The sequence below is a fragment of the Melozone crissalis genome, unplaced genomic scaffold, assembly GCF_028551555.1.
Source record: "Melozone crissalis strain CALT ecotype California unplaced genomic scaffold, PUWL_Pcris_2 ptg000013l_1, whole genome shotgun sequence".
Taxonomy (NCBI): Eukaryota; Metazoa; Chordata; class Aves; order Passeriformes; family Passerellidae; genus Melozone; species Melozone crissalis.
In genome coordinates this window covers 44,632,062-44,648,636 of record NW_026535791.1, presented here as the reverse complement: position 1 = coordinate 44,648,636, position 16,575 = coordinate 44,632,062, and the positions used below count along the sequence as shown (strand labels likewise).

At 42.6% G+C, this 16,575-nt stretch overlaps 3 protein-coding genes across 4 annotated transcripts; 2 read left to right on the top strand and 1 right to left on the bottom strand.

The window, feature by feature from the left end:
• The first annotated feature begins 374 nt into the window (after window positions 1-374).
• LYG2 (lysozyme g2) lies at window positions 375-4,646 on the top strand. Its single transcript, XM_054272325.1, is given in 6 exon segments — window positions 375-399; window positions 2,190-2,275; window positions 2,903-3,070; window positions 4,010-4,097; window positions 4,100-4,144; window positions 4,525-4,646. Coding segments are annotated over 6 exon segments (534 nt in total).
• Window positions 4,647-8,758: 4,112 nt separating this feature from the next.
• On the bottom strand, window positions 8,759-10,992 carry MRPL30 (mitochondrial ribosomal protein L30). Of its 2 annotated transcripts, none has more exons than XM_054271935.1 (5): window positions 10,939-10,992; window positions 10,523-10,603; window positions 9,903-10,049; window positions 9,033-9,106; window positions 8,759-8,941 (listed from the first exon to the last, which is right to left on the bottom strand). In XM_054271935.1, the coding sequence occupies exons 1-5, from the start codon at window positions 10,987-10,989 to the stop codon at window positions 8,809-8,811; spliced, it is 486 nt and encodes a 161-aa protein (XP_054127910.1). In that variant the 5' UTR covers window positions 10,990-10,992; the 3' UTR covers window positions 8,759-8,808. The 2 variants fall into 2 exon arrangements, with proteins under 2 accessions (XP_054127910.1, XP_054127911.1); XM_054271936.1 differs by lacking the exon at window positions 10,939-10,992 and adding an exon at window positions 10,907-10,924.
• A 92-nt stretch (window positions 10,993-11,084) lies between these two features.
• On the top strand, window positions 11,085-15,946 carry MITD1 (microtubule interacting and trafficking domain containing 1). Its single transcript, XM_054271697.1, has 7 exons — window positions 11,085-11,310; window positions 11,469-11,564; window positions 12,597-12,733; window positions 12,816-12,902; window positions 13,509-13,624; window positions 13,933-13,993; window positions 14,084-15,946. Exons 1-7 carry the CDS (start codon window positions 11,157-11,159, stop codon window positions 14,177-14,179), a joined length of 747 nt encoding a protein of 248 aa, XP_054127672.1. The 5' UTR covers window positions 11,085-11,156; the 3' UTR covers window positions 14,180-15,946.
• Window positions 15,947-16,575: the final 629 nt, after the last annotated feature.

The window sequence follows — 16,575 nt, the reverse complement described above, 5'->3', positions numbered from 1 at the left end:
ACAAACTCTAAAAAGGCACAGCTGCATGCCTGAGCCATAGATGACATAATAGAGGACCAGATTATCCCACAGATGTTTGCCCTGAACCATTTAATTGCCAGAGGCAATTTTTCCTTCCTGCCAGACACATGAGAGAAGAGTGAAGAGTAGCTGGTACTAGATCTGGCCCAGTGCCCTGCAGGCTGGCTTCTGGGTAAACCAAATTGTCCCTGCCCTGAAACTCTTGTGATCAATAAAGAGCTGCTTGCTAATGGATCACGGATACTGATATTGAGTGGATCACTGTGGCCCTTGTTATATGTACTACAGGTGGATGTCCTACACTTACCACAGGCACAAAATATTTCAGTAGTAGAGCTGTCAGGTTGCTCTAGATGGAGGCTGAAGAGCTAGCTGAGTGTAAATAAAGACCCAGGGAATTCAGGTGAAACTGTCCAGGTGTGGCAAAGGAGGTTTGTAGAGAGAATATGGGCACGGAATAAAGTTGGTCATGGTGGGAGCGCCTCAATTACTGTGATGCAGAGAAAGCAAACTACATCCTTTATGTTTCTGCCCCAGAAATAAGGGAATAGTAGCACAGACCATTTGGAGATTACTGGTTTGTGAATCACCTTTGGTGTTTTTCGAATTTTTTAAGTGTCACTTGTTTTGAGACACATCTGTTCTATTCTCCTTCCTGTCAGATCTACTTCCCTTTTTCAACCCTCTTTACACTCAGTTATAATTGTGAACTTGAAGAGCCCCATGCATGAGCTGCTGTGACTGTGCAGCTGATTCTCTATGGGAAGTATCAACAGCACAGCAAAAATTTACAGAATCTCTCAGTGCCATGACACGGGACGAATTCCCCCGTTGAAAATGCAAAAGAGCTGCTGAAAGAGCAAAACGGCATTTCACACCCTCAAAATCTGCCGTGGGGAGAAGCGGGTCAGGATGGATTCTGTCGCGGGAGCTCTGCCATCCAGCGGTTGTTTCCTCACTGCTGCACAGCTACAGCAGCTTGGAAACCACACCGCCTGCTAATTTGGGGCTGCCGACCTTTGTTGTTCCTGTGCAAGAGGGGATAACAACAGGGGCCTGGCGTAGTCTCTGCATATCCCAATGCTGAGCAGTTGCAGCTCTGGTCGTGTTATTGTTCCTGGATCTTTGCCTGCAAAAATGTCATTAAATCCAGAAGCCCATTTTCCCATTGTCAGCATGACACTGCTTCCAAGAACTGAAGGGGAGCAGCCGTTTTCAGACAAGGCTCCTTCATGGTTCCTAGCAATGGGACTTAAAATTAAATTAAAAGCTATTTCATTTTTTAAATTCTAATTGTGTTTTTGCTGTAGAACAGAATCCCTGCTGTGTTTGGGAGGATGCACAAGTTGTTAGGTGTTTCTGTTTCTTGTAAGACCAGTGGGGGTGGGAAGTGCTCTGAGCCAGCTGTTCCAGAACACTGCCAGCAGATACAAAGCCCATTTGTCTCCAGGAAGTGTATTGAGAATGTGGGGAGACATCCTGCAAGCAAACAGGTCAGGTCTGTGATCTTTGTCTAATATTCTTGTAAATGATTCACTGTACCAAAGTCTGTATTCCATTAGATGAACTGTTCCTCTCAGTTGATGTTTGTGTGTTTTCCCTCCTGCAATGGTGTGTTACAACAGATAAATGCAGATAAATTGCAAGTCAAACAATCTGCAAGTCAGATAAATTGTAATGGCTGTAATTGAAGGATGTTTCTGTTTGATTTTCTTGTAGCTATGGAAAAGCAAGCTGGAGCTAATAAATAGTGTAGGATTTCAATTGACTCTCATGTTTTTTTCTTTACTTTTAAAAATTTTGGAATAAAAAACCTGCCTTTTTGAGATGCCTTCCTCCACTGGCCATGCAGGCAGCCCAAGTCACAAGCTTAGACTAGGCCAGCTAAGTTTTAGGTAATTAGGGGAGATGAACTGGGCACAAAGCACCAGCTCATAAGGCACAAGAGCTAGCATGACTAAGAGGTAATCCCCTCCAGAGCAGGCCATACACACCATGACTGCACCTGCTAGCACAAACACCTGCACTAGTATCAAAAGGATGCCATGGGTTTCAGTCAGGGATCTGAAAGCATTTTAACAGCATGAGTCACACATTGCACTGGCCTGACATCTGCTTGTAAAGACTGCTCTGTGCTGGTTCCAGCTGAAACCAGCACGTGTTCTTAGGCTGTTCAGAGTGTTATGGGAACATGCTGAATGTTGACACAACTGGAGCTTTGGGGACAACTGTGAAAGCAGATGGTGTGAGCTGTGTAGGTAGGCACTAATTCAGTTGTTCATTCTCCCCTTACACCCGTGCACAGGCTCATGCCTCTTATGGATCCTGGTCTCTGACTGTCAGTCAGTGCCAAGCAAGCAGATATTTTCACAATCAATCAAATAAGAGCCTACTTGGGCACCTAAGTTTATGTTGGGAATAGGGTTGACTTTGAGATAACATTTAAGACCATCACAGAAAAAACAAAAGTCTTCTGGGTGCATCCAACCTCTGAATCTACTTTTCTCTCTCCACTGAGAGTTTCCCTGAAAATCTGAACTTTTGAACATTTCTCCACTATAGTCATAAATTCAAAGGGACTAAATCTGGGACTAATCCACACAAAGGCTTAGATTTAAAACAAGACTCACCTCACTTTCAATCTGCATGCTAGAGAAATGCCCTCTGAATCTGAAGAAAAAAGTCTTTTATATCATCTGTGTATTGATTTCTAAGGTATCCTTCAGTAAAATTAGTTAAATCTATCTTTGTTTCACTCTAAACAGATTCAGAAGGATTCAAAATGTCAGCTCAGCCATAATGACCTTTAGAAAATCTGGGTTTGGATTCTAAAATGAAAGGCAAAGTCATGCATGTCATGTTGTAGAAGTTCCTGCCTTAGAGAAGACAGCAGCAGAACATAGAGAAATACCAGGCCAAGATAGCAAAAGCTGGCAATGGTGAGGGTCTTGCTCCAGTTGTGATTGATTGCTGGTGTTACCTTCCAAGGGCTGGGACAGAACTGAAGGATGGCCTGGGTGACCATGGGAATGCATTTGGCTTAACACAGGTATGGTCAACCTTCTTAAAAACATAAATCTCATTCTTCCTTTGAAGCAGAGTCAGAAGAGTGGCAGGAACCCTGTTGAAAGGCAACCCCCTAAGCCTTTTCAACCAAGTCCTTAGCCAGGCTAAAGCCCATGCTAACCAGGCTGTCAGCTCCCAGCACCAGGGAAGGACCTGGGTGAGCATCAGTGCATGAGCACACTGCTTTTACACTGTGACACTGATGATTGCTTCCCAGCACTCCTGTGGGTTGAAGAGATTAATTGTCCTTATTTCACATTTAGATAATAGGTCTTTTTTTCAAAAAGCACCTTTTTAAACTGAGCATGCTGTAGGCTGCAATTACTACCATCAGGTTAATTATACTTTATGCACCACAGGGGCCTGGGTTGTGGGGGATCTTGCTTCATTATTCATGCTTACATTTGTGCCTAGCTTGTTTGCCAAGTTGTAGCCTTATCTGTAAAATCCCTAAAAATTTGCTGCATGCATGGGATCTGTTTTTCTAACACCTCCAGCCCCCTCAGACTTGTGCTTTACTACCTCATGGATTAAGGGGAGATCCCTATAGGAAATGGATTTTCCCACCCTTGATTCAGCTGGGGAGAAGAGGGGCAGTCACCTTGCACCTGGAAACAGTGAAGCAGCAGTAATCCTGCTTTCTGCATACTGTCACCTTTTCAACAGCAGCTGTCCTGTTTTTTTAAGACTCTGACAGACAAGGAAGTAGGGCTGGCATTCCTCTTCTGTGTCCAAAGGGACCTCAGACATCTGCTGGCTTTGCCTGCGCCATGAGAAGTGCTTGTGTCCTCTCCATAGAGTCACAAAAGAGGTAAATTCTGAGACTGAGGGCCAAAATGAACACAAGCAGCCTGCAAGCACCAAAGAGCTGTGGATAAGTAGTGGGTTATCTGGTGTGGTGATGTTGCTGTCTCACTTTCAGGCTGGCAAACGGTACCATAAGATTGGCAAGCCATGGAACACTGAAGAGCACCTAGGACAAGACACAGAGATTTTATACAGGATGATAAATCCAGAAAAAAATCTCTATCTTGGACAGAGGAACAGCACCTCAGAGGCTGAATTCTGTCAGCTTTGAAACACTTCACATATGTAGAGTCAAGCATGATAATGCTGTAAGCACTGCAGAAAGCTAAACACATCCCAGTCCCTATATTCATGTCAAATAATATTCCTCAGTATGCACTAAAAGGAACAAAAGAGTAAGATTATCCTTCTAGCAGGCTTTTTTTGAAACCTGGCAAATACCATGACATTTTTCAGTTGCAAGGAGTAAGGGTGGCCTCTCCCCCTCCTCTCTCCATTCCATTTGTTTTGTGGTTCTATACCCACCTACAAAAAGTAACCTTTCCTGGTTGCCTCTCCTGGCAACTCTGAAGTATTATTTACTGATGAAATAGCACCTCGGTTTACATGTTTCTTTGACCCCCTTTCCAGGTGGGATCTCAGCCTATAATGCAGGAGTTAACACTGTCCAGACCTACAACAAAATGGGTATTGGCAAAACACACAACTATGCCAATGATGGGGATGTGAGAGCCAGGTTTTATAGGAAATAATGGACATTGATATCTCTGAGTAATGATTAGATTTGAGGCCCTGATTTCATACTTTGCTTCTAATTTAAAACATTCTGAATTTCTCCTCCAGACACAATAAGAATGGGGCAGGACAATGAAGCCAGGAAGAAGAACAAACTTGCAATGGGATTTTTTCCAGCTAAGGCTAAAAAAAAACTTAAAAGATAACACAGCTAACAGTTCAAAATGTAACTTACCTTTTGCCTTTAATTTTTATCTTACATCATGAGAATATCCATGTGGGATCTCAGCACATCAGCCCTGATGTGCAGAGACACCGAGATAACCCTTGGGGAGCTTGGAGGTCCTGGAATGTTGCCAGAAGTGTCTGGTGGCTGGACTTTGATCCTGCACAGGAGACGACACCTGTATGAGGATGGGAGGATCACACTGGGATAAATGGTGAAGGGATAGGTTAATTATAGTGTGAAACACAGGTTTTAGAATTTCGGTACAGGGGGGTCTAGAGAAGTAAGATGGAGGAATTGGGGTGTGTCCTCTTCTTCTTCTTCGCCTCCATCTTCTGTGGTGGTGGTGGTGGCACTTTGGGATTGGTTCTTACTAAAAGTGCACTTGTCAATAAGGGTGAAAGGCATTGGGGAAATAGGTAAATATCTTATACGTAGTTTTGGGTATAAAGATAAGTGACCGCCCCGAGGGCTCTCAGTGTGCTCATGGCCGACGTGCTGTGCGGACCTCTGTCGGGCTGAGAGAAAACCTTGTAGATAAAAGCTAATAAACACTGAAGACCGAGAAAAAACCTGAAGACTCTCCTCGTCCTTTGGAGCGCGGGCTGTCCCAAGGCCTCCGCGAGCCTTTCCAGGCCTTTAAAAACAGCCGAGAATGGGACATATCCAGAGTTTTCATCTGTGCCTGCAGTTTCTCAAGCAGCAGATTAATGCTGCAAGGAAGTTGTAACACTACTTAACAAGATTTTACCCACCTTATGTTTTATCTGTCAATACACATGTCTAACAGCTGTACAAAACAGCAGTGCCAGCTCTGGAGAGAGCCTGAGCTGTCCCTATCAGAGGCTTTCAACACCCACTGAGCAACCTCATCTGGCCTCAATGCTGGCCCTGTGTTGAGCAGGAGGTTGGACTAGAGACCAGAAAGGTACTTTCCAATCTGAATTTTGCAATCATCCTAAGTCAGTCTGTCTGTTCCCTACACAAAAAAGGGAACAAAAAGTCTCTTACCTGTGCTTCACAAAGATCTACATGGAGCATTACAAAGCTCCATCACTGAAAGGGTGTGGGCACACACTGTGTTTGTGCACACTACTGGTTCAGGTTTTAGGGTTTGAGAGCAAATCTTGAGAGAAGTATGCTCACACAGAGGTTTGGGATAGCAGACTAACTGTGGGAGAGTGGGGGCCCTGGGGGAAATACCATTTCAGAAACACCCAAACGTACACATATATTAAAAAGTTTAAAAAAACCCAATTTTCTTTTTCATTGAAACTGTCAGCTTGTCAATTAAACATCTCTGTAAAGATCTCTTGCAGCTGCATCTTACTCAGAAATAACAGCTACTATGTATTTTGCCTTCTCTCTATGTGGGAGCCTGCAGTGTCCATAGTTTATCAGACACTTCTTCAGCTATGAACGGTACCAAGCCTTTTCATTAACAAGGGCCCTCCGCGATACCCTGCAGCACTTCTGTAGGCTGCAGCGCCAGAGATCCGCATGCACATCCATACACAGAGCACGCAGAGCGTGTGGGATGGAGCTGGCAGAGCCCTCTGCTGGAAGCTCCCCAGGCTGCAGCGCCACGGACATTTATCCCCCACGTGCCTGGCAAGGCTGAGCCAGGCTGGCCCTGGTGCTCCGGGACACCGATCCAACCACAAGTCTTATTATTTGTTATCTACCAGCAGCAAGATCCATTTGCCTAATTTTCTGTGTCCTAGTACTTGCACCATCTCTTTAAAGAATGCCCTGTGCCTTGGATGCACTACATATATCCTTCAAGAGGGCTCAAACTCCAGCTTGTACCTTCCTGTGGGAATATGATCAACACCTCACAGAGACTGCAGTCATAACACACTGCAGCACAAGATGCTGTGCAGATGCTGGAAGAAAGGCAGGAGGTGAAAAAAGCAACATTAATTTATTTGAAAAATGATTAATTTATCTGAAAAGTGATTAATTTATCACTTTTCCCATGCTATTTTATTTCAGCTCAAATTCTCATTTCTGACTTCAGCCTGGCCATTATACTCCTTAGTGCCACTACCACAGCCTGTTACTAATGATATTTTAAGAAAATCCTGTCACTAAGATTTTTCTCCTGAGAAGCTTCAGAAAAAAAACGTAAACAATAACAATCTGATAGCTGTAGAATGTAGTCTAGAGATGATTTACCAAGAGGTGCATCTTTGGTCTCATGTAAATTGTTTCTACTTGATGACCAATCACAAGTCCAGCTGTGTCAAGACTCTAGTCAGTCACAAGATTTTATTATTCATTCCTTTCTAACCTTCTCATGAAATCCTTTCTCTCTATTCTTTTAGTATATCATTTTCTTTTAATAGATCATAAAATAACAAATCAACCTTCTGACACATAGAATCAAGATTGTCATCTCTTCCCTCATCCTAAAAACCCTCAAACACCACCACACCTATCCTTTTCCCTCTGCACGGTGCCTCCAGCTCTTATGTCCCTGTCCTGATATATTTCTTCCTTTGAACTCCTACAGGTGTTTACACTTCTCTGCAAGCAGGCAGAAAGGATAAACACTAATTCTCAGTAACTGCATCCCTCTGATGTTCTCACAACATGCAGTCATTAAGATTAACTCCTCTTCAGTGTGTCTAATGAGGGAATGGCTCACGGCGTGTTAAATTACAGAATTTATCCTGACTGGAATGCAAACTACTTTATCATTTGATACAGCAGCAGCTTGCTAACTTTGGCCACAGTTCTTAAAACTGTAAATAAAATTACACACACAGTAGTATTTTATAAGCTTGCAGCCCATAATTCTAACTCACATTAGAAGTTCGCCTCAGGGTCTCCACATTCCTAATGTCTGCCATTCTAGAAAAGGAAAAGCATTAACTTTCACATGGACTGCAGCTCTCAGGCTATTCTTACTGAACACTTAGGATCAGGGGATACATATGATCACAGCAGGTTTCCTGAAAGACAAATTAGAAAGCAATCAAGAGGTGAATAACTCCCAAATGGAGAGTTCACATGCTTTGTTAACTACAGAAGAAGCCAAAGGACAGACTGTTTGCTAGGGAACTGTCACAGACAGATTTTTTGTGAAAAATCCTTTCTTTAGGATTTTTCCCTCTTCTGGGAAGCTGAGGTCCCAGAAAGAGAATGTAAACAATGGTTATCTGCTGCTGTGAAATGCAACAGGTGCACCTGTGATTGGCCCATGTTCCATGTTTACAATTAAGGGCCAATCAAAGACAAGCTCTCTCTGGGACAGAATCAGAGAGAGCTCCTTTGTTATTCATTCCTTTTCTATTCTTAGCATAGCAGCTTCTGAACTTCTCTCTCTATTCCTTTTAGTATAGTCTTAATGAATTATATATCATAAAATAATAAATCCAGCCTTCTGATCACGAAGTCAAGATTCTCGTCTATCTCTCTCACCCTGAGGAACCCTTGCAAGCCCGGTAGCAGGGAACAAGCAGAGTGAGATCTGGATAACCATGGTAAATCACTCTCCAATTCTCATGTGACAACTAAACAGAGGACTTTTCAATTCCAATTCCAATTGCCTCCTCTGTGCAGTGAAAGTCCTGCAGTATTGCTGTAAATCTTTACTGCTAGCTGTGAAATGTCCTCACCATCATTAGCTAGAACTATTCTACTCGCTTCTCTCCTTATTTGACTTAATCAATAAAGTCAAACTGTAAGAGAACTTACAGTTAGCCAAAAACTGCAACAATCTAGCCACAAAATTAAAACACAAAGACAGACAGCCTATAATTATTTAATATTTCAGGTAACTATTAACAACATTGAATTTTGTATCTGTACACCTGCAATCCTTCTTTAAGCATCAGTACCACCTTTGCCATTCATGACAGAGTAAGAACTTTTACTTTTCATACACAAACTCTTAACTGGGGATTTAAAATATTTATTTTATAAAATCTAAATCCAACCAGCACATCTTATGCTTTAATTTTTTTCTGCTCCACAGGTTTCAGGCGCTTTTTAATGATAAGCTCTCCTCTGCTTGTCAGAAAGGTGCTGGACAATTCCTCTTCTGTTGGCAGCCCATGGGGGAGCTTCAGTGGCTGAATTCTACAGGCAAAAGAGTTTGCTTAGTGAATTCCTGTGACTAGAAGGGAGTTACATTAAATATTCCAAATAAATAAATAAATAGTTAACAAACCTTATCAGATGTTTAACAACTTTCAGTCTGGAATTCACAGAAGGGATATTTTTGTGCAGTCTTGGCTGATGTGCCTACGTAAGGGATAAAACAAGTTTTACAAATGTGTTGCCAAATCCTAAATCTTTGTTCACTGAACTTTGCACACTACCAGTACAAAAATAAACCACGTTTGCAAATGTAAGGTTTAGAGAAGTGCCATTCATCAAGATCAGACATAAAAAATATGCAATCAAAACTTGATTCCAGTAAAAAAACAATTCCATCTTTATTCCTACTTCACTATAAATGCATTTTCCTTCCAACTGCTAAAAATACCATAAATGTAAATACAAGAGTTTAGGGGCAAAACTGATTTCTTCAGTTATATCTTAAATTGATCAAGCACACATTTTTTCTCTGTAATATAACACTGACTAGACAAATCTTTGCATAATGTGCAGTTGGCCTGAAAAACTCAGATAAACATATCTTTGACACAAACTTTTAGAATCCTGAATTTGGAAGCCTTTTCACCGATAAATGAATTTTATTTGCCTTCCTACAATTTCTGATTAATATGACCTGCAGAGACCTGAATTCAAAGTATTTACAAACCTATTACTATTATTTTAGAAGAATTCTCAGGGTAAAGTTCTCCTCAGGCAATGCAGCACAATACCATACAGAGATATTCTGAATTCCCACTAAAAGCACATTTGCCTCAAACATTCCCCTCAGCTCTTAAACACATCATCACCTTCTCACATTGCTTTATGGCTGCTATAAATGTAATTCTGGTTTGTGACTGCAAAATGGAGGTCTTTATACAACCCACCAACCCAGTGCTACAGTTCTGACATACACAAGTATAAAAAACAACAATCATACTTTATCCAGCCCCAGATCACGGATTATCTTCTTTTCCCAATATGGGCGACCAATGACACTTTTTATTCTGGTGATAACATGGATTTTGTGGGGCTCCTCAGGGTTACCTCCATACTTTTCATGATCTCCAGGCCGTGGCTGAAATACCTACAATAAAAAGTTCACAAAACCAGAGGTTTTATCCCTAAATATCCGGTCATCAGTACTGCAGTTCATTACTGCCCAAAACGCACTTCAACCTTGGTAAAAATTCTTCCATATTTTTCTTTTCAGGCAGTCAAAGCACCAATAAAGTGACCTCAAATTTAGCTTTTATAACATGAAGTCAAACACATTGCTATAATGGTTTGCTGGTAAGTATAGTAACTCTGGAGTTTAGCCACAGAATGGCACAGAAATACACGGACAACACCCTGTACCAGCACAACACCTAATTCACATGCATTTTATCAGGCAGCCTGTGATCAGCCTCTGGATGGCAAGTTTCTCCACAGGCTTTAAGAATGCTTTTAGGAAAAAGAGTCAACTGGCACCAGATAAAATTAAAAATAAATAAAATTAAACAAAAATAAACTGAAACTATAAATGTAAAAAATATAAAGTGCAAGTCAAGCACATACCGAGTCTGGAATATTGGACCTGGTAAAGAGACAACGAACCCACACCGGGGACGCCATCCCCTCCATGCTCTTCCCCAGCACCTGCAAGGAGAGGAGGGCATAACTTGTCTGCACTTTCCTTACAGCTATAAACACCTGCGAACAGATGACACAGCCACGAGTCCCAGCCCCACCTGGATCCCCCGCTGAATTCCCAGCGGGGTTCCGAGCAGGATCTCCAGGTGGATCCACCCCCACGAGATCCCCTTGTGTCCCTTTCCCGGAACCCCACCTGGATCCCCATTGTCCCGGAGGCTACAAATCTCAGCCCCAGCCCAGATCTCCAGCTGGCCTCCCGTTCCCCCTGGATTCCCCCACACCCCCAACCCCACCCCAGGTCCTCACCTTCCCGGTGTCCGCAAGCCCCAGAGCCTCACCTTCCCGGTGCCCGCAAGCCACAGGCCCGCCCGGCCCGCCGCCGCCGCCATCGCCGTGCGCAACCTCCGTCCCGGCCGGACACCGGTGCCGCGGCACTTCAGTTCCGGGCGGGCGGAAGGACAACGGTGCGGCACCTCCCCTCCGTTCCCCCGCCTAGTCCCCGCTCCCCGTCCCGTTCCCGTCGGGAGTCGTTCGGTTCGTGTCCCCGTCCCTGTCCATGTCGCGGGCGAGGAACGATGGCATTGCCGCGCTGGAGCGGGCCGGGGCGGAAACGCTGAAGCGGGCGGTGCAGCTGGACGAGGCGTCCCGGTTCCAGGAGTCGCTGGTGTGTTACCAGGAGGGCATCGACCTCCTGCTGCAGGCGAGGAAAGGTACCGGGCGGGCGCCGCCGCCGGGCTCGGGGTGGCCCTGGGGCCACACGGGCAGTGCTGGCGCCCTGGCGGTCTCTTCCCGGGAGAGCCGGGCCGGGCAGGGCTCGGGAGGGCCGGGCCCTGTGCTCAGCTGGCCCGTCATTTTCTGTGATTCACAGCCACGACTGATGAGGCAAAAAAGCACCGCTACCAGCAGAAGATATCCGAATACCTGACCAGAGCCGAGGAGATTAAAGAACACATTAAGAAACAAGGTATGAATCCCTAAATGAGGGCTACCGAGAAGAGGGAGCCAGGCCCTTCCTGGTGGTGCCAATCACCAGCACATGGGGCAGAAACTGATGCACGGGGAGTTCTGCCTGAACATGAGGAAGAACTTCTTCACCGAGCACTGGAACAGATTGTTCAGAGAGTGTGGAGTTTCCCTCTCTGGAGATACTCAATGAAATAGATAGGGCAGGAGATCTTTCTCCTTTTTAATGCCTTTATTAAAAAATCAGCTCAGGTGGGAAGAACCGACGGGTCGCTCTCACGCCGCCGCTGCTCCCAGGAGTGGCACGGAGGAGGAGGAGGAGGAAAAGTGCAGCTTTGTCTGCTGGTCTGTGGGCAGAGCTGGGGCTTCTGTCCTCACGAGAGCACCAGGAGATTCCCAGTTTTTCAATTTAACATTCGAGGTCCTCTGTCTAGCCAACGTCTTTTAGGTTAGGGTGAGGGGTAAAAAGGGATACTGGATTCTGTTCTTCACGTCTAGACATCACTTCGATCCCTCAATTCCGCGTTGGCTCGTTGTTTTTAGGGGTTTTTGCTAGGTTTACATGCCAACCCCTATGTCCCCTCCTCTTCACCGTCCCGAGTGCCATCCTCCACGAAGCAGCAGGGTGTTACTCAACAAAAAAGGGGAATTCCCAACCATCAACAGCAGGAAGTTAACGAAAAACCAATAACAACAGGTGATTATAACAACAAACAGTTAGAACTCCACCCTGGCAGCAACTGGCCCAACCTGTCAACTCTGCAACCTTTTAAAAAAATGGGCAATTTTTCTACTCATAACACTCAAGAACTGTCTGGACAAAATGTGCTGTGGGATGACCCTGCTTGAGCAGGAGGTTGGACCAGATATCCTGCTGTGGTCCCTTCCAGCCTGACCCATTCTGTGATTCCCTGAGCTGGGATGTACCCGGCATTTAAACGTCTGTTGTTACATGAATATTTGATGGGCGAGGTGTTTAACATGAGAATTATGTCCTGACCTTTACTTAAACAGAGATTTACTTTCCTTTCAGATAGCAAAAACCATAAGCAAATCAGGATAGAAGAAAATGCAACAGGTTTTGGCTATGAAAAGCTTTTCCACGAGTACCTCACTGAGAATGTTTCTGAAGTTTGGGTGGAGGACCCATACATTCGTCAGGTTCATCAGGCAAGTAGATATTTGGTGTAACTGATACAGATGTAGCCACTAGAGAAATTCCAAGCTACTAAATTAAATAAAACTTTTCCAGTTGTATAATTTTCTACGATTCTGCGAGATGCTAGTTAAGGGGCCGTGCAAGGTGAAAACAATCCACCTCCTCACTTCCTATGATGAGGTAAGTGTCTAGATTTTGAGTTCTATTCTCTGTACTCAGATGATGCCACATGCAAAACAAGATATAAAAATACAGACTTGTTCCTAGATAGTTGAACATAAGTAATTTTGTAAGTTGAGAGTTTTCTGGTTAACAAATTCTGAGTAAGCAGAACCTTAAATTGAAATGTCTCTGAAAGTTTTGTTGTGGAAAATGTCATAAAAACCAAAGCATCTGTTGAGACAGGGTTTTTTTTGCTCTTCCAACAGCTGTATTTGTTATTTTAGAGGCTTTCATGAGCTGAAATCTCTCAAACTACCACTGCACTTATTTAAACTATTACTGCACTCACTTTGGCTCAAATAGTATATATCAAGTTTCAAAGAGCTGAAAGTGAGCTCATCCTCCACATCCTTCAGCAAATATACCTGTAGACTGTCTGCTTTTTATCCTGTCTTTGAAACTGTAAATCTGCCTTCATCGAAGTTACTTTCTTTTGGTTCACTTTGCTACTGAAAATGTTTTGAGTTTAAAGGTGTATGAGTTTAAGAAGTGGTGACCAGAAATAGAATATATAGTTAAAAAAATGAAAATGAAACCCCATCACATTATTTTTACTTTTGATAGGGTAGTGGGAGGAGTCAACAGATGAGTGCCTTGGAAGAAATAAAACAATCATTGAGAAATTATGGAGTAACACTGAATGTTAACTTTTCATCTTCAATACATGATCGAGAAATCAGGTGGGTGATATAAAAAATGACCAAATGGCAATTATTTGAACTCAAAACTATTTAACCCTAAAATTTAAATAGTTAACTTTTGAGGTAATTACGGCTGTGGTTAACAAAATAAAAGGCACTGGCCCTCACCGGATGAAATCAGCCCTCTGTAGTTCTATATTTTTTAATTGTGAATATTTGTCTCTATACCGAATGGTGTCTTCTGTGGTTCACACAGGTATAGGTGACACTAGGAAATAATTGTGATTGAAACAAGGAGCATGTGCATCATGTGGATGTAATCTTTTTATTGTGCGTTTTTCAAACAGATTCAACAATGGGTGGATGATTAAGATAGGAAGGGGTCTTGATTATTTTAAGAAACCAAAGGTAAGGATGCTTTGACTTCTTTAATTAAGTTAAAATGAGCTCTTCATGGTGAGTATATGCTCACCATGTCAATTCTGTTCATTTCTGCAGGGTCTTTTTAGCATTGGATACTGTGACTTTGACTTGAGACCTTGTCGTGAAACAACAGTGGATGTCATTCTTACTAAACACACAAAGAAAACGTGATCAGAAATGACTGCTTTTAATAAGTGTTTTCATAAACATAAAAATGTAACACTGAAAGATTCTGCTTGAGTCCAGCTGGTTGCCCACAGAAGCAACTCTAAGTACTTAGTGCAGCACAGCTTTTAAAATCTGTATGTTTTAGAATGTTTGAGACTTTCCAGTCTGAGGAAACAAAACTGCATGATTCCTTCATTGTACTTCTTCTGTAATCTTAATTACCATCCATGTCTAAATTTTATCTTGATTTCATAACAGACCCTCAATAATGTCTTTCAAAAGCCTCTATACTGTCATTTCTATTTTTACTGTTGATTTTTTTCTTGAGCCTGTTTTGGATTTTATATCTTTGAACTGACCACCTAACAATCATTGGAAGCTGGGCTCGCACATGTCCCCTTTTATAAGCATTCTTATTTATTTCCTTTAATTCCTGTATTCTAGTCATGACTATTATTTTGCAGGGTTTTTGTCAGTCTTGTAATACTTTATTTCCCAGACTTTACTAGTAATCCCAATTTTCACATTCCAGTTTCCAAGCTCTTTGCCTATGAATGTGGTAGTGTTCAGTACACAGTCATTTTAGGGTTGTCTTATGTGTCTCTGCATAATGGATTTTGGACTGGGAAGGCTGCAAACAGCTGTAATCTCTTCCCTGGCACCCCTGTGTGTTCTTTTATTCCATGATACATGACCAAATACCTGATATCCATCCTTTGCATTAAGTGTGGAAAGGATGTGTGATCCCCTCTCAGTCTTACTCTGTCTTTAAAGCCCAGTGACTGGCTTTTCATGCCACTCTCCACTGCAGTAAGTATTTTGCTACCTCTAAGGGAGTCCCCTAAAAAAAAAATTTAAGTTTTTTCAGAAGTTGGGTACCCTGAGTATCTCAGTTGGTCAGAGAATGGTGTGAATAATGCCAAGGTCATGTGTTTTATCCCTGTAAGGGCCATTCACTTAAGAGCTGGACTTGATCCTTGTGGGTTCCTCAAAATATACCAAGTCCCTCAACTCAAAATATTCCACAATTCTTAGCAATATGCTATTTAGAATAAAGACAAAGTCTTCCCTTGTCATTCCTTCAGCCTTTGAAAACCAGAAGGTATTACCAGAGGTGCTGCCTTTTTTTTTTTTCCTTATACAAGAGTTCTTTGTTAGCAAGAATCTGCCTAAGTCATACAATCTGACATAAAAAACAGGCAGTGGCCTCTTTTTCAGGTCCCATCAAAATGTTTTCAGCCTCAGGACTGACACATGCCTTACACTTTCTGCCTTGTAATACAATAGGCCTTTATATTCTAGTAGCATGTTTATTGCTAGAATTTTTTTTTGTTTCCTGTATTTATTTTTCTTGATGGTTGGTGTATTCCATTATCTTTTTTTCCCCCTTAATGTACTTTATTATTTCATCTTCTGTCATCTATTGCTGCTATTCTTTTCCTCTTGTTTCTAATAACAAATCTATTCCACAGCAATCAATAGGAAATGGAGCTGGTCTTTGCCTTGTTTTCTGGGTCACAATTAGCCAGTGGTCTGCCTTCTTTATCCCTTCTCATAATAATGTTTCAGCTTTGCAGTGTTGCCTCAGCAAAATGAATAATATATGTGCCACAGAGCTGTGTGCTATTAGTCATTCCCCCAAACATTCCATAGGAGCTTCCTGGTTTGCTGCTGTGATATGAAGTTTCTAGTCACTTGTGAATTTTATTCAGTTGTGTCTAATATATGCCTATTTTTAATGGGAATAAATGTTATTTTTTATTATTTGTAGCTTCAGTTATCTGTTTTATTTCTTCACAACACCAGGAAATTCAAGCAAGCTGTGTAATGCCTCAGAGATCCAGCCACATTCTGGAGAAGTCTCACTGTAAATACAGTAATTTCTCATATGTGAAGCTTTGTGTCTTTTAACCTAGTATGGCAATTTCAAACATAGAAAATCACAGAATTAAGTAGGCTGGAGAAGACCTTTGAGATTATCCAGTCCAACCTGTGACCTAGCATCACCTTGTCACCTAGAGCATGGCACTGAGTGCCACATCCTGTCTTCTTAAACACTTCCAGGGAAGGTGACTCCACCCCCTCCCTGGGCAGCCATTCCAATGCCCAGTCACTCTTTCTGTGAACAGTTATTTCCTAATGCCCAGCCTAAACTTCCCCTGGTGCTGCTTGAGGCTGTGTCCTCTTGCCCTGTCACTGGTTACCTGGGGGAAGAGCCCGAGCCTCACCTGGCCACAGCCTCCTATCAGGTATCTGTTCTGACCTAATCAAAATTGCATTTCACTTTTCCTTCAAAAACAGTGAAATACATCTTGAGCCATTTTCCATAATTTTACTATATATAGAGCTATTATTTAACAATAAAACTGTCACATTGTTGACTTTTATGGGAAAATCTG

Coding starts and splice junctions, on each gene's coding strand:
- MRPL30 (XM_054271935.1), bottom strand. CDS start 10,989: ATGGCGGCGGCGGCGGGCCGGGCGGGCCTGTGGCTTGCGGGCACCGGG. Junction 10,604..10,938: donor GGCTTGCGGGCACCGGGAAG/GTGAGGCTCTGG, acceptor CTCTCCTTGCAG/GTGCTGGGGAAGAGCATGGA. Junction 8,942..9,032: donor GTTGTTAAACATCTGATAAG/GTTTGTTAACTA, acceptor TTTTGCCTGTAG/AATTCAGCCACTGAAGCTCC.
- MITD1 (XM_054271697.1), top strand. CDS start 11,157: ATGTCGCGGGCGAGGAACGATGGCATTGCCGCGCTGGAGCGGGCCGGG. Junction 12,903..13,508: donor TCCTCACTTCCTATGATGAG/GTAAGTGTCTAG, acceptor TACTTTTGATAG/GGTAGTGGGAGGAGTCAACA. Junction 13,625..13,932: donor ATACATGATCGAGAAATCAG/GTGGGTGATATA, acceptor TTTTTCAAACAG/ATTCAACAATGGGTGGATGA.